This window comes from Merops nubicus, unplaced genomic scaffold (genome assembly GCF_000691845.1).
Source record: "Merops nubicus isolate BGI_N331 unplaced genomic scaffold, ASM69184v1 scaffold42588, whole genome shotgun sequence".
Classification (NCBI taxonomy): Eukaryota; Metazoa; Chordata; class Aves; order Coraciiformes; family Meropidae; genus Merops; species Merops nubicus.
In genome coordinates, this window is record NW_008628524.1 from 6,939 (window position 1) to 29,003 (window position 22,065).

Sequence of the window (22,065 nt, forward strand, 5' to 3'; positions counted from 1 at the left end):
CTTGAAGATCATGAAGGCCATCTGTTCCCCCAGCCCTGCCACGTCCCCACCAACCCATGTCCTTCAGCACCACATCTGCATGGCTTGGAAACCCCGCCAGGGATGGGGACTCCACCACTGCCCTGGGCAGCCTCAGACAGGGCTTCCCAAGCCTGGCAGGGAAGATAATTCTCCTGATGTCCAGCCTAAACCTCCCCTGGTGCAGCTTGAGGCCATTTTCTCTTGTTCTATCACTTGTTCCTTGAGAGAAGAGACTGACCTCCCCCTGGCTCCAGCCTCCTGTCAGGGAGCTGTGCAGAGCCAGAAGGTCTCCCCTGAGCCTCCTTTGCTCCAGGCTCAGCACCCCCAGCTCCCTCAGCTGCTCATCACCACACTTGGGCTGTAGACCCTTCCCCAGCAGCTTTGTTGCCTTTCTCTGGCCATGCTCCAGCCCCTCAAGGTCCTTCTTGGAGTGAGGGGCCCAAAACTGAAGCCAGGATTCAAGACATCAATGTGGTTGGGCATGTACTCCGGTCTCTGTGTCCCAGGTCAGGTCTGGAGGCATTGTGGAAGTGTTTGAGGGCCATCCCTAAGGGGGAAAAGATGCACTGGGAAGGCTAAGTCAGCTTGGACTCAGCACTTTGAAGATGTGGTTTGCTACTTCTGGACTCAAGCTGGATGTCAGTCTGCTGCTGAGGTCCTCATGTGTTCAGGTATGCCACCAAGTGCTGCAGAGAGCCCTGAGGGCCCTGTCCCTCTGCATCCCTGTGGGTGGACAGGGAGTGTAAAAGGCTACCATCGTGCCTGCCAGCAGCTTCACCCAGTTTGCAGTGCCATTAACTGGAAGTGGTGCTGGCAGAGAAACCTCTCCTTGTGCCTGGATAAGGGGTTCTTATTTTTGTAGCTTCATTCCAAAAGAGCTGAAAAACATCCTCTTGCTGTGCTTGGCTGTGTCTACTCTCTGGCTCAAGCACACTTCTGAGGACTCCTAAGCTGTTTCAGAAATGCCATTGTTTTCAGCCTTAGATCCTTGCTATTTCTTTTGTGTAATCACAAAGGCTTGAAGAAGGGGGTGATGGAATTGTTGGAAGTGTGTATTGATACTTATCAAGAGAAGCACAATTTTAGAAAACACTCCTGGTGGGAGGAGCTGTCATCCCCCCACACCCTGTGCTATGGGCAACACTTTCCATGTGAGATGCCCCCCTAAGAGCCTGAGAAACTTCTGGTGATCCTTATCTTGTAGAGTCAGCTCTGGAGTCCTGGACAGATCCCGCTGGATAATTTCACTCAACCCCCTTAAATCCTTCTGTCAATGAGAAACATGTGAGGAGTTTTCCTTTCCCCGAGCTGTTGTGCAGCCCTGCTGTGAGCTATTAGAGAAATGTTGTATATTATTGCTGAGCCAGGAAGAGACCTTCTCATTTCAGGGAAGGCTTGAAGGGTTTTATCCATCTGCAAATTCAAGTCCATCAAAATGAAGGAGATTTGGGGTAAAAAAAAGAACCCCAAAATGCCATCACAAAAGCATGGCCTGAATATTGTAAAATAAGTCTTTATTATCTTTTCCCTCATCTACCTGTAAGTTTGAAAACAAGAGGCTAATGAAGATCAAATTCTGCAGTCATGTTATTTCTGGTTTTGCAATTAATTTCCTCCATTTGTGGCCCACAGTGCTTGGTGCTATAGATGCACCCAAAAAAGGCAATTCCAAAAAGATTAGAATCATGCTGGGCTGAAGTGACCCTTGTTTTAGGCAGAACGTCAACTTAAGCACAATATCTAGTTTCAAGTAACTTTGTGTGTGGCTGCATTTAGGGGAGGATTTATTCCTGGAATGAGAGAGAAGAAGCCCTAAATAATGTGGTCATTGATCCATCTGGTTTGCTCCTGTGGTTTACAGTTAGTGATAAGCACTTAAGGCTTTTTTCCTGGGCTGGCAAGGATGGAAGTACCCTTGAGGAGGTGACCTTGAAGCCATTAGATGGTATTGTTTGTGTGTTGGCAATGGGCCTGCTTATCCCCCAAGGGAATGCAGGGAGAGTTGAGGAGAACCAGTGGTGATCCATCACCCCCCTCACTGCAGCCTCCAGTTGTGGATCTGGGCAGGCTGGCAGGGTATTCCTGCCGAGAGGATTTGGCTGCCTGTTGCCTGCAGTTACAGCATGTTGTTAGGCAATAAAAGCCCCGAGAACATGATTTTGTGGAGACGTTTTGTAACGTGGCTTTTTTTCCTCCTGTCCTTGTTTATCTCCAATTTTAAGTGGGTGCAATTAAAGTATAAGCTTTTGATACTCCTTGCAGCCTGTATGTTCATCTTTGCTCTCCTCCTTTGGGCAGGGACTTTGCCAGTCGCAGCATGACTCATGGGTAGCTGAGGTGGTTCAAGGTGAAGGGAACCTGGTCCTAACACACAGATTCCTCTCCTACCTCTTTTCCTTTTTTCCATCTGATTTCAGAGCAATCAACGGGTTGACCTGTACAAGTGGAAGGAAGGGAATGGGGAAGTTTGCACATCACTGCAAGGACACACACGTGTGATCAGGTGAGGAACATGGGATGCTGTGGACTGCTGGGTGGAAAACTATGGCTTGTTTTGTAGAAGGTGAAGGTTTTGGTCCTGGCTATGCTCAGGCTCTGCTCCGAGCCTGGCTTTACTCACTTTTCTGGACTGTATTGGAGATGGATGGCACATGTGAAGCAGCTCACCCTCTCATGGCTCCCTCCAGTATATCAGCTAAGCCTCTGATAGCTCAAGGGTCATTGCCACAGGCTGCTGTCCTTGTAACAAACAGCAACCCTCATCTGGGAAACGGGTAGTAGCGTATTGATTAAATTGAATCCCAGCCATGTTTCTGTGTGATAGCAGCTTAATGAAAGCAGGTAATCCCAAATTTCAAGTCCACACTGTGTTATGGTGATAAAGGGGAGGTTTTTGCCTCTGGTTCTATAGGTGTGCTGGGCTAGAAACCGCTCCAGCTCCTGACTGTGGAAAGTAATTGTAGCTCTTGAAATGGCAGAGTCGGGGCTGTGTCCCACATAGACCTCAGGAGCCCATCAAGAAAGTGTCCCAGAGTGAGGACTTGGTGCCAAGGGGTAACTGGGAACTGGCTGAGACAGTGTCCCTTTGCCTGTGGAGGAAAGAGCACACACATGACAGCTGTAAAGCTCAGGGCTGGGAGGATGCTTCACTGGAATTTACTTAGAAGCATTTCATTGCTTCCTGGAATTGACTTAGAGAAATTAAGATCTTGCTTTTTACTGAACGTTTCAGAAAGTGGCACGAGTGGCCATCTATTTGTCAGAGAAGTGTAGTGGGGGTTTGTGAGTATTTGATGCAAACTGGGGGTGTGCCTTTCTCTGCTGACCTACTACGATGTTGTTCTTGCAGTGACTTGGACTGGGCAGTCTTTGAGCCAGACCTGCTGGTCACCAGTTCTGTTGACACATACATCTACATTTGGGACATCAAGTAAGAATCAGTATGTCTCTGCACTGCAGGGAAATCCTGTCCATACTTAGCAGCTTGCAGGGTGAAGCATGCACAGATGGGTGCTGCTTTTCAGCTCTACTTGCAGGGGCTTCATCTGCTTACCATAATGTGAAAGATGATGGATCTTAAAGGTCTCTTTGAATGAAAATGATTCTGTGATTCTGTTCCCTTGTTTTCAAGCCAGTTCAGGGTCAATGAAGAATGGTAGAGTGATATGCCTAAGTCACAGTTGTGGTCCTGATAAGAAAAATTACAATCCTGGAGTTGTTTTGCTTGGAAAGACCTTGAAGATCATCAAGTCCAACCATTAATTCAGCACTTCTGGGTCCCCACTGACCCATGTCCCTCAGCACCACATCTCCACGGCTTAGAAACCCCTCCAGGGATGGGGACTCCACCACTGCCCTGGGCAGCCTGGCACAGCCCTGGACAAACCTTTCTGCAGAAGATGTTTTTCTTTGTGTCCAACCTCAACCTCCCCTGGCACGACTTGAGGCTTTTTCCTCTTGTCCTGTGGCTTGTTCCTTGGGAGAAGAGCCTGACCCCCACCTGGCTCCAGCCTCCTGTCAGGGAGCTGTGGAGAGCCAGAAGGTCTCCCCTGAGCCTCCTTGGCTCCAGGCTCAGCACCCCCAGCTCCCTCAGCTGCTCCTCACCACACCTGGGCTCTAGACCCTTCCCCAGCTTTGTTGCCCTTCTCTGGCCATGCTCCAGCCCCTCAAGGTCCTTCTTGGAGTGAGGGCCCCAAAACTGATCCCCGGACTTGAGGTGCAGCCTCCCCAGTGCCCAGTCCAGGGGGATGATCCCTGCCCTGGTCTTAGTGGCCACACTGTTTCTAATACAAGCCAACCTTTTCCTGTTTGTGTCTTCCTTTGGTTCCTGATGCTTTCTGTCATGAGGAATTTCAGCACAACAGACCTTTCCAAACCCACAAGTGCTAGAACCCCATATGGTACACCTGAGGAGCAAGGAGCTGGCACTGGGACTGCTGGGTTCTCTTGCTGGCTGTACAGCAGGTCTTCATGACCCCTGGCAAGTCACTTTGTTCCTCTCTGCCTCCTTTGCTCAGTTATAATAGGAGGATAATTATATAACCCCACTGCACCAGGCTACCCTGAGGCTTGTTTAGCTCCTATGAAGCACTTACATCCTTGGTTAAATGGTGCTTGAGAATAGCAATATATTATTAATGTGTAATTAAAAGACATAGAGAGACAATAACTGCTGTTTTTGTTCTCCTCTGATACTATCTTACTGCCAAGGAAAAAATAGAGTTCTCCAAGGCTGTTATTGGAAGCCCTGCTTTAACCCTCTCATGCCCTGCCATCGTTTTGTGTCCATCTGTAGCAGTTTTCCAGAAACACTTGCTCAGGCAGTTTCTGAGCAGCCTCTGCATCCCACTGGTGCTGGTAAGGTCTCTGTGTTTTCTGGGGCAGTGTAGTGCTGGGGCTGCTGGCCTCCAGCAAATGAACAGCCTGCTGAAATGGCCATCTCTGATGACTCTCTAGAGAGGTAGTCGTGCAGGAAGGGCACCTGGAAATGCCCCATTTAATTTTTCTTTAAAAACAACTTTTTGGTTAGGCAGAAATTCTTAGAGGGAGAGCTGTAGCCCATTCCAGAAAATGTTCTGCTCCTCAGCAGACGCAAAAAGCTGAAGACAATATTCCTTATCTTCACGGGCATTTCTCGTGGAAGGGCAGGTGAATTCCTGAGGAGCAAGGTCGTGGAGTGAATTATTGCTTTGATCTGTGTCCTGGTTGCTAGGAGCTGTCGTGGTGCTGCACTGGCTTCCACCACCTGGTCTGTAGAGTCTGCACGCCACTGGGCTTACATCCTCCTAATTTTGTTGCTATATGCTAGAGATGAAGTTTCTGCTCTGAAGCCACTGCTACATCTGCCTTAAATCAGGCTCTGCAAAGGCTTGACAAACACAGCAGTGGCTTTTGTCAGGTTTTTCCACCGCTCTGTTTCTTCCCTGTTATCCTCCCGGGAGAGGCTATTCTGTAGCCTCCTGCTGCAACACTTTGTGAGCCCAGTTTCCTTCTCTGCCCAGTTGGAACACTGGATGATGGAATAGTTTTGGTTGGAAGAGACCTTTAAGATCATTGAGTCCAACTGTTAAACGGGCATTGCCAGGTCCCCACTGACCCATGTCCCTCAGCACCACATCTCCACGGCTTGGAAACCCCTCCAGGGATGGGGACTCCACCACTGCCCTGGGCAGCCTGGGACAGCCCTGGATAACCCTGGCAGGGAAGAAGTTGTTCCTCAGGTCCAACCTAAACCTCCCCTGGTGCAACTTGAGGCTGTTTTCTCTTGTCCTATTGCTTGTTCCTTGGGAGAAGAGCCCAACTACCTCACTACAATGCTTTGCATGTGCTTCTCCTTCTCTGGTCCACTCCAGCTCCATCCTATGTCCTAAACCTCCTGCTGTACATGCTGGCAAGATACAATGGCTCTTGCCCTCCAGCTGGTCAGCTCTTTATTCCATTTCATGTCATATATTTTGGTGAGCAGAAGGCACATTAGCTCCCAAGGGACAGCAGTAAATTTAGTCCTGGAATAGCAGGGAGCTCACTGGGGAGACTGGAGCTGCTGGGCTGTCCCGTGGGTGCTCACATTAGTCTTGTTGTGTTTCAGAGACACCAGGAAGCCTACAGTCTCCCTCTCTGCAGTCGGTAAGTGTGGCACATGTGTGGTACAGGCTTGTTGAATTCCTGCATTTCATGTCTTACACCCCCGCTGTTATTCCTCCCTCCCTTCAACGCTCCGAGGCTGAACGTGGCAGAGTGCACAAGTGATTGTCCCGTGTAGGAGCAGCCTGAGAGGCTCCAGTTCCCAGCGCCTTTTAGAGGAGCAGAATTCAGAGAGGACGTGGAGCCTTGGGAGGTTTCCAGCCACGGTGGGCAGCGGTGGTGCTTGGACTGCCTCTCCTAAGATTGGAGGACTGTCACATGGCATTGATGCCTTCTAGACACAGCTTCTCCCCTGCTGAAACACCCTGCTGCACTGTGTTCTCTCTGTTGCCTGGCTGCCAATTCTCAGTGTCCTTTTGTTTGACTGAATCAGCCCAGACACTGACCCCCCCCACCCCCGGGCAGTGGTGCTGAGTGCTGCTGGCTGTCACCCTGCCCTGTGCTCAGGAGGGGCTGGGGACACAAACCAGCCAGATCTGCTCCCCCAGGGCCCCATCAGCGTGCAGGCACCAGCTGCTGTGACATGAAGGTGCTCTTTTTGTGTCGTCCTGGCTCTGGGAAGCTGTTTGTCATGGCTGTTGGCACAGCACGTGCCCAGCCTGCTGGTAGGTGCCGTGTGTGGGTCCTCAGCAGTTGTGTGGTGGAACTGTGTGAAGGATGGGTGATGAACAAAATGACCTTTTCCTGAGTTACTGTCCCTCCCCAGGAGCTCAGCAATCCTCATAACACAGACCTCTTGGGCTCTGCTGCTTCCATCTCCTCAGGCCATGCCTCTGCAGTGGCTTCCCTTTCCCTTTCAGCCAGCAAACCTCTTATCACAGCCATCCAAAAACCTCCCTGAATCTGAGAGGAGCAGCGTCCAGTTCTGGTGCCTGGGATGAGGTTTTGTGGGCTTTTAAAGTACCAGCAGAAGAAGGATGAGCAGAACATGTGTTTCTATTACAATATCTGAACAAGCCATATCAACTGAAACCAGATTTTGCTGCTTATTAGAAATAACCAACCAGCTTCTGATTTTAGACCCTTGACTGAGGCCCTCGTGATGTCATAGAATCGTATCTGGACCATCATCCACCTTCTTTACAATGCCATTGATGTCTTTGGCTTCTGTGGTGAATTTTGACTGTTGGGCCTTCTGGTCCACCCAGTGAGTCTACCTCCAGCTGGCCAGACACAAGGTCCACCTACACTGCAGTCTGCTCCTACACCTGTATTTTAATACCAGATTAATAACTCCGTTTTTCTCTATAGCATCAGGTAGTATGGAGGGTGTTGTGGGGACAAATGAGTCAATCCTTGAGCACCTGGAAGCAGCTTGACAAAAAACAGAAGGAGTCTGGGAGAGGGTGATGAGGCTGCAGTTCTTGTCTGGAGGAAGTTGCACCATCTGAGCTAATGGACATGAGTATTTTAATTGGGTAGAACGCATGGCTAGAAATTATGGCAAAGATCTTTGAGGTCGTCAGGGCACAAACACTACACTGAGGAAACTGGTGTTAATCATTTTCACACGATCCTTCCTGCTGGCTTCTGGGCTGTCCTTTCTCCAAGCTGTCTTCTCTGTGCTCAGCAGAGCAGCTCTAAGCCCAGGTCAAGGCTCTGCTGTGCCATTTACTTTTTAATTGCGTGGTTTTGACCCGTTCTGTTTGTGCCACAGCTGGAGCTTCCCAGGTCAAATGGAATAAGAAAAATGCCAACTGTTTAGCAACAAGCCACGATGGGGATGTCCGAATATGGGACAAACGGGTAAGCTGAGGGTTTCTTGAGCAGCCTGTGCACATTCCCACCTACCCAATACAGACACCTCCTTGGTCACAGATAAATGCTGACAAAAAATGTACTATTTCATCCCAAATCTCTCTTGTGGATAAGGAGAATTGGGCATGCATGAACCTAAAGAGAGCATGTAGGTAGCCCTATACCCCAGAAACTGTGCCAGTTAACATTTTTCCTTTTGATCTCACAGTGCTTAACTGGTTTATGGAGTATAAGTATGGTTCAGGGCTGCACTTGGTGACTGGAATTTGCCCCATCTTCACAGGACCTTTTCTCCAGCTGCTTTTGCTGAGCTATTTGCCTTTCCCCAGCAGGAGGGTGTTCTGCCTCTCTTGCCCTTGTTAAAGTATCTCCTTTTACGCCAAAGAACTAGACCAAATTTGAAGAATCCTGTGCTGAGAAGGAACATGTCTCTTCTTGCAGAAACCCAGCACTGCAGTAGAGTACTTGGCAGCTCATCTCTCCAAAATCCACGGTCTGGACTGGCATCCAGACAACGAGTATACACTGGCCACTTCCAGCCAGGACAACTCTGTCAGGGTGAGTGCTGCTTCTGGGAGGTGTCAGAGTGGTGGAGCAGATCCCCTTCTGCTGTAGTTTTCAGGAGCACTTGCCATTGGCAAGATCTGGATCCTTAGTTTTTGGTTTCTGGCAGCATGTTTATTGAGCCAGGGGTGTGCTTGCAGAACAGGCAGCAAAGTCCTTGCAGGATGGGCACACATGTTTGCCATGTATCTGTGGTGGTTTGGGCAGTACTGAAGCTGAAAACAACCTCCTCTGCCTGTTGCTTGCCTGCCAGAAGGGAGCTGGTCACACACGCCAGAAGAGCCATCTCCCCAAAATGCAGCGTTGTCAGTCTTGGGCTGATTACAGCAACCTGGGGGGGAGACATACTTCAGCTCCTGGGGTTCCCGAACTCATCTCAAACCATGTTATCAGTGCCCACAAGTGTTGCTACACGGGGCCTTTTACTTGAGAGGAAAGTGGTGTGCTTTGTACTTCAGCCAAGTGGAGTTCATTCACATTTAGCTAAGCTCTGAGGCAAATGCAGTGGATCTGTATTCCAGCAAAGCAAAAGGTTAGATTCTTCGTTACCCAAATTAGCAGGAACAGCAGGGTGGACCTGCCTCCAGTCTGGACTGGTGCTGGCTGGGAGCCTGCAGGGTGCCTTGTGGCTCTGAAAGCCCAGGCAGGCTCCTTGTTTCCCTGCTCTAATTACTCAGGCTATGATCACTGTGAATATCACCCCAAGTTACTTGATTAAGGGATGCTGGCAGATGCTGATAGTTTGATATTTGTCCTTTGGGGCCACCTCTGCTGCTAGTGAATGGGATTACTAATGTTGTGGGCACCCTGGCCTGTTTTTCACTCTGTTATAGCTGCAAACCACATGGAAAACTGCAGCCTGGAAGTATAGCCAGCTGACTCCTGCTTTTGCTTGTCTTTCTGTTTGTTTTTTTTTTGTTTTTTTTTTTAAGTTCTGGGATTACCGTCAGCCTCGGAAATACCTCAATATTCTTCCCTGCCAGGTTCCTGTCTGGAAGGCAAGATACACGGTGAGTGAGGAACTCCCACCAGCCCCACGTGTGCTCTGAGAGCAAATGCACAAAGAGCCATTAAATAAAGAACTGCTGAAGGGCTTTTCACCAGTTCTACTGCTGAATATTAAGTTGGTTTTAAAAAATCCCTTTTGGTTGATAAGAAGGCCTAGAAAAGCAATGTCCATAGATCAAAGATACTCAGGAAAAAGGAGTGACCAGCAGTGTGAGATCCCAGTCTCGGGCATCCTCCTCCTGGGGAGTGAAAGTGTGGTGTAGGTGGGGGGCTCTGGGAGCAGGAGGCTCAGAAGGCGGCGGCTGCTCTCGCTGTCCCGTTTTTCCACTTGGCTCCAGTATCAGTGCCTGTTGCAGAGCCACGCAGTGATCTTCTTCCCTCTCCAAGTGCCTCCTTTACTCCCAAGGTTTCCAAGCATGCCACAGTGGGCTCTTACAGCGTATCAAGTCCAAGAACTGTTGCCTTTTATAGAGCAAGCACACCCAGCCATGTGAAACTAAGGCTCTTAACATCAGTCACATCCGTTCTCAGTTGCCCAGACATCTGACTGTGGCCCGAAGCCAGTGCTGTGCCTCAGATCTTTCCTCATGCCCATGGTGGGGGGGTAGCACTGGGTTCCAGTGTTCCTCTGGGCACTGTGACCCTGAGCAGCTGCTGAGGCTCAGTCCCCAGGCAGCAGTTCTTGCAGCTCTAGGCAAGTTGCAGTGAAGATCCCATGGGAAGAGTCAAGGGTGAAATCTCTCCAGCCTTACAGCTGAAAAGTGAGGAGGCAGCAGAAATAAATTATCTTCAGTGAGCTGCATTGAAAATCTCAGTGTGTACTGCATCTTCTCTGTTGTAAGAGATGATTTTTGTGCAGGATTTGTTGGACTGTGCCCTGTTTTAGGCCTGGTTCTATTTTGTGGTGAACTCCTTTAAAACCTACATGTTCTTGATAGGAAAAATTAAAAATGGGATCGTGGTAAGAGCAGCATGGGATCACAACTTCCCAGGGCTAACCAGAAGGGTGTTTCTCTCTCAAGCCTTTCAGCAACGGGCTGGTGACAGTGATGGTCCCTCAGCTCCGCCGGGAGAACAGTCTTCTCCTCTGGAATGTCTTTGACTTGAACACCCCTGTCCACACTTTTGTGGGGCATGATGACGTAGTGCTGGAGTTCCAGTGGAGGAAGCAGAAAGAAGGTGGGTTCAGGGCTGGATGCTCTCTGTCCTATGTGCTGTGGCTCTTGGCTCACCAGGGCTTTGGAGGCCTGGCTGCAGAACTTATGCTGTCACTGTTTGACTTCCTGCCTTTCCTTGGTGTGGCTCCTACCTGCTTCCCTGCCTCCCTCAAGCTGCTTTGTACTTGGCTTACAGCAGTGCCTACAGGAGCATTGCCCTGTTGTTTCCATGCTAGCAAAGCAAATCCACTGAATGCTGAGTTGGGTCAGCAGTGACTCTGATTGCTTCCACTCTCCTGTGAGCCTATTTTTAAACAAGTCTTTCAGAATAAATTGTACAAACTATTGGATGGGTGCAGGAGCCCAGGCATCCTCCCCCTGCTCAGAGCTGCAGGGTGACCAGTTAACCTCTCACTCACATCCCTGCCTGCGCCAGCAGCCCCCAGCACAGCCCAGAACACGCTCCCACTGACCCCACCTTATCTGTGTGCTGGCAGAGGCCGGGGGAAGAGCTGGGGATAGCGAAGCTGCTCTTAGAGTTCAGGCCTGCCTAAATTTTCCAGCATAGGCAGCTAAATATAGGAGATTCCGTGTTAGAGGTTGGGTAACCACAGAGAGCACAGCTTTGTTTCCATCTTCTGTTGACAGAATGTGCACGTCTGCCTTTGGTATCACTTGTGCTATGGCTTTGCAGCATAAAAGTTCTGGTCCAGCCCTCTGCCACCCGCTGCTGGGGCAACTCAGTTAAGTCACCTTCTTCTCTATACCCTTGTTTTCCTCTTTCAAAAAGAGGAGAGCAGTACAGAACTGTGTGAGGATGTGGAGGTGCAGCCCAAGAGGGCTTGTGAGTGAACATTAAGGCAGGATTGAACCGTGGCTGTGTTGCCTTAGCTGAGTTAACAGATCTGCATCCAAGGCTGGAACTGTTGCTCATCTCAGACAACGTAAATCAATCATACAAACATTCCAAGCCTGCTTCAATGTAGAGACAACCAAGATAGCACAGATCTCCTTGCACAGAGTGCTCAGCAGAGGGATGTAGGAAGCAGCTGTGCAGCAGCAGATTCTTAACTGTAGCAGCTGTTGGACAAGGGGGTCTTAAACTGTGTCACAAGGCCTAAACATGGTCATAAATAAGTCTGTGTACCTTTGTCTATCACTAGAAAGATGTGGTTAGACGTATTTCATTACAACCTGAACTCCTGGCATCATCCAAGTCTTTCAGAAGGAAAAAGGAGGGTAGAAACAGCTTCTTTTAGCTTAGAAATGTTTTAAAATGGCTGCATCATGAAATGGATATGGTGAAGTAAAAGATAGTTTGACTTTACAGTTCCTGTAAGAATAAATCTGATTCTCAACTCTATTATTTCTTCTACTTAAACAAGTATTGTAGTAGATCTTGTTCATTCCTCATTGGAAAACTTGCATCATGTTCATTATACTTACTTTGTGCTTTTCACCTGTTACACCCCGTTTAGAGGTTTAGTAACTGTTCTGCAGGGAGGTGGGGGTAAAGGACTCATTGGACCTTTGGTTTAGCACCTCATCCATTGGATCTCTCTGCTGGTTTGTTTAGATCTGTTTACGCTTAACAGACTTAGCAAGGTTCTCCTCCCCCTCTACTCTGCCCTAGTGAGGCCACCTCTGGAGTATTTGGTCCAGTGCTGGGCTCCCCAGTTCCAGAGAGACAAGGAGCTGCTGGAGAGAGTCCAGCAGAGGCTGCAAAGATGCTGAGAGGCCTGGGGCATCTCTGTGCCAGGAAAGGCTGAGAGCCCTGGGGCTGTTCAAACTGGAGAAGAGAAGACTCAGAGGGGATCTTATCAGTGCTCATCAAGGGCTAAAGGGCCCCTGGGGGCAAGAGGCTGGGGCCAGACTCTTGTCAGTGGTGCCTAGTGACAGGACAAGGGGCAACAGGCACAAACTGGAACCCAGGAGGTTCCACCTGAACATGAGGAGAAAATTCCTTGGTGTGAGGGTCCCAGAGGCTGGAGCTTAGGCTGCCCAGAGAGGTTGTGGAGTCTCCTTATCTGGAGAGATTCCAAACCTGCCTGGATGTGATCCTGGGCACCTTGCTGTGAGCAGGGTGGTTGGACAAGATGATCTCCAGAGGTCCCTTCCAACCCCACTGTGCTGGGATTCAGTGAAATGCAGGGCTGAGATGATAGTCTCTGTTTTCAGCAGGCTCTCTAAGTTGTTTCTGTCCTTTCTAGGTTCCAAAGACTACCAGCTGGTCACATGGTCCCGGGACCAGACTCTGCGGATGTGGCGGATTGACTCTCAGCTGCAGAGGGTACGTTGACACTCCTGCTCTTGAACTGCAGTTTTCTGATGGTACATTCACCTCCCTTTCCTTGCACTCCCAGCTGGGAGCATTCTGGTATCTCAGAACTGCAGACACAGCAGCCGCTTCACTTTTCCTTCTCACCTCCAGCCCAGAATCATTCCCAGGTGGACCTGTGGTGAGGGCTCTCTGTGTCTGTGCCCCAAAAGCTTCTGCGGAAGTGTGAGGCCACTTTGTTGTCTAACAGTAAGCACAGAAGTCATATGGGGAAGGTGGAGGTCAGTTACTGCTTGCAGGGCCTTGGAAGATGCCACCTCCATGACTGCCAGACTGTCTGACACTTGCTTGGCATTTTAGGTCTCAGGTAAATGTAGGGATTGTGCCCTCTGCTTCCCCCCCTTGTTTCCTTTGCCCCTTAGCCTCGTGCTGGCAGGGTGACTCCTGCTGTTCTGCTCTCTGGCAGCAATTACAAAGTGCTGATGTGACTACTAGCACTGCTTGTGCTGGGTCAGAGCAGAGGTTCACATGGCCACAGTGGCCTGTATTGCCCTCTCTCACCTTCAGCTGTGGTTGTCTTGGAAGGGGATAAGAATGAGGCAAGTAGAGAGTGATGGCCCTGCCAGCCTCCTGCAGTTTGCAGCTTAGGGGCTCATTGAGTCTGGCATCCTTGTTTGACAGAGCTTGACAAGTTTCACTTCCTTAGACCTGTTCTGTTTTTTCTTGGGCCTGTGTGAATTTTTGTCATCTTAAACATCTTGCCAACAACCAGTTTCATGGCTTTTTTTGCATGTTACGTGGAAAAAACAGCTTCTTCCATTTGTTTAGCAACCTGCTCGTTTGGTTCCACGGAAGACGAAATGAGCAGCAGTCTTGTCTGTGCTACTGGTGCTTCTGTAGACCTCCATCATACCATTCCTAAGCCACCTCCTTTTTTCCAGTCAAAAAGTCCTGATTTACCTCATCCTTTGTACCAGAATTTTGACTGTCCTTTTGCCTTTCACGACCCTCTTTCAGGTCTGCTCTGTACTTTTGGAATGGGGCTCTGAACTTTGTTCTTTCCAAAGAATTCTCGGTACTCAGTTTGGTTTTTAAAACTGTTGAGCATAATTCCATCAGCTTAATCTGGCCCCTGTCTTGTTTCTTCAGTCAGCTTCAACTTGCTGTTTGTCCCCTTATGTGCATTGCTTTATATTTACCTGAAGTTCATCTTTCATTTGAATACAGTTGCTCCTGTAAGGTCCTTCTGTGATTGTTTGCAGTCGGCCACTCTTGTTACTACCCTGAAAAACTTGGTGGCATCAGCAAACCTGGTCATGTTGCTATTCACCTCCTGTTCCAGGTTTTTAATGAATATGTTGAGAAGCATGTGTCCCAGCACAGATCCTGCAGGAGTCTTGCAGGTCTGTAAAAAAACCTTTCTCTGTGAAAAATGACCCTTTTTAATCCTTCCTGATATATTTGTGAATATTTGATTTCTTTCCTGTCTTGAAATCAGTTGTTCATCCATTTCAGAGCCTTTCCTCTTCTGGCTCCCACTGTTTGTCCTTGTCTTTGTCTGGATCAAACTAGTCCCATGATGGCATGTTGCTGGTGACCAATGCTGTAATTTGCTACATTACACCCTTATCCTTTCTCCTCCTTTTGTTTTTTCTCTTCACCGTCCCTGTTTTCTTGTGCTGAACTTAAAATAAAAGTTTTCATGATCTCTTTTTGATATAAGACCTACAACACTAGGGCCCCTAGTATGTCCCCGGGTCTCTAGATCCTACTGGATTGTAAATATCAAGAGCAAGAAGTGTGCGACCATTATATCTGATATAAATTAAACCAGTTTTGACAAATTAATTCAAGGAATTGAGGGCATATCAGCCTTATTTTGGATGAAAGTAAAACCTCTGTTACTTAGACTGGCCCTGTCAATTCAGTGGCTTTGTAAGCGAGCAGGAGATGTGGCCGGGCTGCCTGAGGTGACAGAGCTGAGGATGGTGGGAAGTGGAGGATCTACCAGTCTTTGTCAGAGAAACAGCACCGAGGTCTTAGTCGTGACTGTTGCATGGACAGACCTGCCTTGCCAATCCAGCTCCCTGGAGAAACGAGTTGTCTAGTGGTGGCTCTTTCCACAGCTTGGTTCCCGTTGGGCAGTACGTGGATGTGTTTGTTCTTTCCAGCTCTGTGCTAACGATATCCTGGATGGAGTCGAGGACCTCATCGATGGGATTTCTCATCTGCCGGAGCCAGACAAGACCCTTCACCCCCAGGACTCGGACCCCCAGCATAATTCTGGGCACGGGGATGAGGAAGGTGAGACAAGCGAGGGGTTGCGGAACTTCAGACACCAGCTCTCTTTCTGTTGGGAAGACGATCCATCTTGGTATAAGAAGATATTGTAGGCAAAGCACGAAATGGTGCTGTTTAAAAGATTAACTGACTGCCCAGCACTAGGAGTTTCTCGGGGTGGGCCTACCAAATTTTTTCTCCTCTTAACAGAGTGATGTTATTCTGCCTGTCAATTTTATAGCTCTTTGTCTCTAGTGGCATTTGATTGCCTTGTATTTAAGTCATAGTTGTGGCTTCCTACTAAAAATAAAGTAATTGGGGAGGAGGAGGAGGAGAAGGCATAGAAGGAAGGCACGTGAAGGAGGGTTTGTGTGGTTAAGGCTCTGGCCAGGTTAAACATTCAGGATAGCGGTGTTTGAAGAATATAAGTACCAGAATAGAAGCGACTGCAGCAGGTGAGCCCCATGGTGATGGGCATTTAGAAAAGCTGCCTAAAGAGAGGTCTGTGTCTAATACTGCAGAAGAAGAATTTGGTGCTCCCTTGCTTTTGTGTCAGCTTGGGTTTAAAGACACAGTTTCTTTCTGCATTGTAGCAGGGTGCTGCAGTGGATCCCCGTGTGAGGGTCTTGCAGGAAAGCGATTTGGTTCCCCTTTTGACTTGCCAACAAACTGGAGACAAGGAGAGGAAGTGGTCTAATATCTCTCCTTGGAGTACAGAAGCCAGCTCTGAGCTCTGTTAGGGAAGGCATCTCTTCCTAACTGGAAGATAGGAACAACAAATTGTTGGGGAATTTAGCCCAACAAATCCCAGTGAAGTTCCTTCCTCTCTGCCACTTGTCCTATGTGGCAGCAGAACAAGTTTCTAGGAGTTGTCAGCACCTCTGTCTGTATGAGGGTTTTATAATATGATAGAAAAAGCCCCACTTACCTGTGCTTACCATAAGCAGTACTGTGTGGAGAATCCCAGCTTCTCTTGCTCCAGCCAGGAGCATTAAGTGTTCTCATTCTGGCTGCCTGACCTCTCTTTTTCCACAAGAGAGGGTTAACTCTGTCCCTGAGGAGTTCGTGTTCATACATCCTGCGTGGTTTCTGTGTGGTCTGGCTTTGGTTCAGAGTGTTAAGGTTTCCCTTGTGGCCATGGAAATAGCTTTTCTGTAACAGGATAGATTTTGCTGCAAATACCACTGCAGGATCAATGCACATACAAGTTTTTAGGTAGGAATTTCAGTTCTTTCTAGCTTAAAAGCTATTGTGAGCTGTTGATGTTTTACAGCAGCATTTCAGCTGCAGACAAAGTCTCTGTGTTCTGTTAGTAAAGCACTTTAGGGGATCTTTGAAGAGAGCAGCGCTCTGCAGATAAATCTGAAAGCCCACCAGCTGTCCCTTCAGCATGCAGCTCTCCTCGCTGGCTGCTGCCTAGAAAGGACCTTGAGGAATCTAGAGAAATATGTGGGCTTAGGAGGATTAGAAACTAATTGGAAGGGAAAGGGAGGAGAAGACAAAAGGAGAGTACTACCCATGTAGGGAACCTCAGAGATGGCTCTTCGCTAAGCTACGTGGTGTCTTGAGCTAGAAATAATTATCTTCCCTGGGAGCCACTGATCTTCCTTTTAATCCCCTTTTCAGCTTCCTTTTGTGAAGTCTGTCTAAGCAGTACAATAAAATTGCAGACAGCAATGAGTAGCTAAGTGTCCTACCTATCCAAATTCAGCAACCCACTGGGCAGCAGCAAAACTTTATATATTTGTCCCAGCAGCAAAGTCGGTGACTTTCAGGCAAACACCTAAAAGGACAGCTTTTTGTGTTTGTTTCTTGTCATTTCTATTTTTGCAAGGAATAGTCTGTGAAATGTTATATGTGAGCTTGAGGATGGCAGTTGAATAATTGGAGCTTCTCTTGTGCCCCTGGAACCATCATCATAAGATACATTCAGTCATCTTAAGAAATGATGCCACAGTGAAAACCACCTTCAGAAGGAGCAGCTCCTGCCCTGGTGGGGCTTCATAACAAGAGCCAGGCATGACCACAGGCAGAGACCAATTCTGAAATTCAGTCAAGTTTGCTATTTTAACCGTGATTCCTTCTGTCCTGCAGTGCTTGCCTGCCTGTTTAAATGTATTCTGGCCTTTGGGGGTTATTGTCCTCCTGAAAACGGTTGGTGGTGGAACTGGAAAGCTAGACCCAGCATTTAGATGAGTCTTTAGAGACTATTAAAGCACTAGAGTTGCTTTGCAACATTAAATGCAGACAGCTCCTACAAACGAATTAAGGCTCTGCTAGGGTCAGAAATACCCTTCCCTGTCTCCCAAAACTTCATTATGCTTTGGAAGCATTCCCTGAAAGCCAAGTGGTGGGGGTGTGAGTCCCAAAGACCAGAGCTCCTCCTGGAGACTATTTGGGCAGCTCTTCTTTGCCACTGCACTGAAAGGCTCCAGTTCAGCCATTTGTGACTCTGGCACTACTGTGGAGGAAAGAAAAGGGACCTCAAAGGAGTCGAGACAGACCATTTAAGGCTATACAGAGTACAGGCAGGTTCTGTAACCTTCCTGGGTACCTTGTGTGCAGACAGGTTTGATTTTTTTGAAGACCAAGGCTCATAAGCCTGCCTCTAAACAAGAGCAGAGACACTCCAGCTCGCAGGTCCTTGCCAGCTCCGTGTGTCAGGAGAGCAGAGGAAAGCCAGCTGTCTTAGCTGCCTCCAGGCATCACGTGCCAAAGTTCTGTCCATTATAGCTTGTCTCAGCCTCTTCTTCATCTTTCCTGTCAGCCTTGAAAGAAGATTTCCTAAATGACCCGTTGGTGGGAAAGAAAACAGATCAACTGGGGCTGCCCCAAACACTGCAGCAGGAGTTTTCTCTGATCAACGTCCAGATCCGAAATGTCAACGTGGAGGTAAAGAGCTTCCTTTTTCTGGCTTGTTAGGAGGGGATGTGGGCAGGCTGGCTCATTGGTGCTGTTTGAGGGGAACTTTCTTTGCCTCAGTGACTGCTGTTTTGTAAACAAGGTTTATTTAGAGCTGTAGAGATCCTCTTGGCCAGAGGTAGTAGGATAATCCAAGACACTGGGAAGGAGGGAAGTGTTTCAGTGCAGTGAGTACACTGGCACTGGTTCTGAGAAAGCTGGACAGTGTTTTCCTCTCTGCCTCGACTCCAGAGTTGTTCAGCTACATGGAGCTGATCTTATTTCAGCAGTCTCTGAACCCAGTGTTCTGAGCCCTCCCTATCCTGCACTTTTTCCCCTCAGTTTTGGCATCTCCCTCACATGCCAGATCCTCCTTCATGCCTGGAAGCTGGCTGGAGGCACAGCACTGTACTGGGATGGGGGGGCTTGAGGCAGCTGAATGTCTCTTTTCCCCTTCCCTGTGGTTTCACAGCTCGTGACATGATCCTGATGCAGTTTTCTGAGACAAGGATATGTGATCTTAGTGTCTCTTACTGCTGCACTGAGACTGGAGCTCTCCACGGCCGTGTGCTGGTGCGAGCCGAGTCAGTCCCAGCAGCCTGGGGTGTTTTACTGTCACCGTGTTCACTGCCCTTGAGAACAGCGTGACTTCACCTTCTGGGTGTGCAGAGGAATCATCCCCTCTGTGTGAATTTGAGCCACTCTAAGCTTAAAGGTCCTTGGAGGTGTAACTACAGAGCAGTTGCTTTTCCTCACGCAGATGGACGCGGTGAGTCGCAGCTGTACGGTATCGGTGCACTGTGGCAACCACAGAGTGAGGATGCTGGTGATGTTCCCCGTCCAGTACCCCAATAATGCTGCACCATCCTTCCAGTTCATCAACCCGACCTCCATCACTGCCTCCATGAAGGCAAAGCTGCTGAAGGTGAGGAGCATATGTTGTCTTTATAAACATACAGGTATTGGGCACTTGATGTCTGCATGACTGACACAATAAAACATCTGACCTTTCTGGAGACACACCACAGATCTGTGTTTGAGTTCTTATGTTGTGGAGCAGCTAGAGTGAGATTTCTGTTGGCCTTGCAGCCCAGCATTTGCCTTTCCCCACTGGTGCTTTTTAAACGTGTTCTTCACTGCTGCTCTGTTCTGGTGTGATGTGTATTGTGTGAGGAACCTTAACATCCTTCTCCTCGCATAGTTGCCCCCAACCCCATAATGGACAAAATGATCAGCTAAACATCCAGCTGCTGAACGATAGTTTTGAGCTGGGATGTTGCTTCCTTCTCTCCTCAAACTGTTTTAAAAATTAGGGGACTTTTTCTGCAGGCCCCACTAATTCCAGACTGGTGTAGGAATTCCTACCACTAATGAAATCTGTTCCCCAGCAACAAGTGGATGGATCAATTCGGTTTCTTTCCTTGAAAAAAAAAACAAACAAACGCACAACTGGTTCCATTTGCTGCAAACCAGTGTGGAATGTATGAGCTCTAGTGGTATAGAAGCCTTGATTCAGAGGATGATGAATGTAGGTGGACCCTTGGTGCTCTGATCCACACTCAGAGCTGTTCCTCGAAGCAGAGAGCACACCAGTGGGTCAGCGTGGCTCCAGTGGATGTTACAGGGAACCTCTCTGGATCCTGGGATCTTACCTGCTCTGTGGGGCAAGTGTGGATGTAAACCATGATTCAATCTGCATCTTGTGTGTTTTCCAGATATTGAAAGACACTTCTCTGCAGAAAGTGAAGCGGAACCAGAGCTGCCTGGAGCCCTGCCTGCGTCAGCTGGTCTCCTGGCTGGAGTCTGTTGTGGTATGGAGAACTGCGTGGGCTTTCTGCCCTAGTTTGTTGTCTTCTCCCACATCCCACGTTTCTGACTCTGCAGCGAGAGTCCAGCCTCGTTAGAGGTGTAAATAGACCCCTGTGCCTGGCTGTTACATTTCTGTAAGCACTTCTGGTTAATGTTGAAGAAAACTGAGCAGTTGATTAGATGTGTTTTGTCGCTGAAAAACTGGCCCTGAAGTTTTTCTGCTTTGGGGAACTTGGTATGCTGAGGTTGGTGGGAATGGTTGGGAACTGGAGCATCTTACTGGTGCATGGTATTTTCTCAGTCTCCTCAGGGAGCTGATGGATTCAGTCTTGTCTGAAAGGCAGTGGCACATGTCTTTACCACCTCAGTTCACATCAAAGATCTTGATAGTCCTATTCTCTGTTTCCTTCCCTTAGAAAAAAAAAAAAAGCTGTGAAAGTCTTTTTTTTCTGAAGCCTTATGCTGAGGTTTTATAGGCATGATACTGCAGATAAATCCAAGTCACACTCTGGCCTTAGCTGAAAGATCTGGGATACCTACTAAGCATCCCAGCATCGGATATTAGGTCTGTGTGTGGATGAAGCATACCAGAGTGGGGGTTTTTTAGCTTTCAGAAAAAGATTGGAGAGTTCATCACAAATAAAGGGCTTTTTTTTTTTTTTTTTTACATGGAAAGGCTTAATTCTGTTTGGTTTCAGCACTAGTGTTGTAAGAGTGGGAACTTAGTCCATTGTATGGAAATCTGATGATTCAAGCCAGGCTCTGATGTCTTTAAAGAATTACTTCAGACCTAAGCTGTACCACTCTTTATCCAAATAAATGCACATTTCTTTGTAAAATTGCAAGTTTAGCTCAGCACCCTGTCTTGAGTCCTATCCAGAGTCTGAAGGTCAGATTTTCTGTATCGTTTCCCACTGTTTCAGCCCAAGTTAAGCTCTGTATTTCAACACAGCTGTGGTGGGAGACCAATCTCTGGGTGAGCAGCCACAGAAGCCCTTTCCTCCAAGGTGGACGTGATTCCACATGCCAATAGCCACACTCTGTGCTTGACCTGCTCTGGCTCAAAGGACGAGCACCTCCCGTGAGCCTGCTCAGTGCTGCAGTCCCTACTGCCTCAACTGGGTTTCCTTCCTGCAGGAGCAGGAGTGTGACCTGGAATAACTTCTCTTTCAGAACCAAGAGGACAGCACGTCCAGCAATCCCTATGCTCTGTCCAACTCTGTGACACCCCCCTTGCCCACCTTTGCCCGGGTCTCCAACGCCTATGGCTCCTACCAGGACTCCAACATCCCATTTCCACGAACCTCAGGAGCCAGGTTCTGTGGTGCAGGTTAGCCCTGTTGCTGATCCATTACAGCAGCTACCCAGGGAATGGGCCTTTTCATGTCTGGGGGAACACTTGCCTCTGAACAAGGCAACGCTTTGGTCGCTGTCATGCAACGAGTAATTTTCTCCTGTGAAGAAAGGCTGGGAGAGTTGGGGTTGTTCACCCTGAAGAGGAGAAGGCTCTGGGGAGAACTTCTGGTGGCCTTTCAGAACTTCAAGGGGCATCTCAGAAAGCTGGGGACAGACTTTTGAGCAGGGCCTGTTGGGACAGGACAAGGGGTTTGAAACTAAAAGGAGGAGATTGAGACTAGAGAGAAGGAAGAAATGTTTGACACTGAGGGTGGTGAGCCCCTGTGTCCAGAGAGGTGGTGGATGCCCCATCCCTGGAACCATTCCAAGTGAGGTTGGATGGAGCTCTGAGCAACCCTGCTTGAGTTGCAGATATCCCTGCTCGGTGCAGGGCTGTTGGACTAGGTGCCCTTGAAATCCCAAACCTTTCTTTGATTCTATGAAATCCTACTAAAGTAGCAATGCGTTGATAAGTGTATAGATAATGAGACTAGTTAGCAATTGTTTGTAGTGGGTATTGCATGTGGAATATTAGGATTTGGAAATCCAGGGCTAGTCGAAGAGATGACCTTTGGTTTGTGGCCTGCCAGAGGCATTAACACACCTTTTACAGAAGACTGGGAATAGCTGTTCCCCTTCCCTTGTTCTTTCCAACCAGCATGAAATTGCTGGCTCTCAGTCTTCACAAAATTCTTGTGATTTAGGGTTGAATTTACCCCTTGCTGAAGCCATATTCTTGTTACTAACCGC

General features: G+C 48.4%; 1 protein-coding gene across 1 annotated transcript in view; it reads left to right on the plus strand.

Annotated features, from left to right (window-relative positions):
• WDR59 (WD repeat domain 59) overlaps window positions 1-22,065 on the plus strand; it is a gene marked incomplete at its 3' end in the record, with an annotated part of 37,685 nt that overhangs the window by 3,247 nt on the left and 12,373 nt on the right. Inside the window, exons 3-15 of the mRNA XM_008946666.1 lie at window positions 2,439-2,524; window positions 3,371-3,451; window positions 6,110-6,147; window positions 7,823-7,911; window positions 8,365-8,481; window positions 9,420-9,497; window positions 10,518-10,674; window positions 12,863-12,942; window positions 15,102-15,234; window positions 17,978-18,102; window positions 18,872-19,036; window positions 19,827-19,922; window positions 21,094-21,250. Of these exons, the coding sequence (XP_008944914.1) occupies window positions 2,439-2,524; window positions 3,371-3,451; window positions 6,110-6,147; window positions 7,823-7,911; window positions 8,365-8,481; window positions 9,420-9,497; window positions 10,518-10,674; window positions 12,863-12,942; window positions 15,102-15,234; window positions 17,978-18,102; window positions 18,872-19,036; window positions 19,827-19,922; window positions 21,094-21,250 (1,402 nt within the window). The remainder of the gene's footprint in view (window positions 1-2,438; window positions 2,525-3,370; window positions 3,452-6,109; window positions 6,148-7,822; window positions 7,912-8,364; window positions 8,482-9,419; window positions 9,498-10,517; window positions 10,675-12,862; window positions 12,943-15,101; window positions 15,235-17,977; window positions 18,103-18,871; window positions 19,037-19,826; window positions 19,923-21,093; window positions 21,251-22,065) is intronic.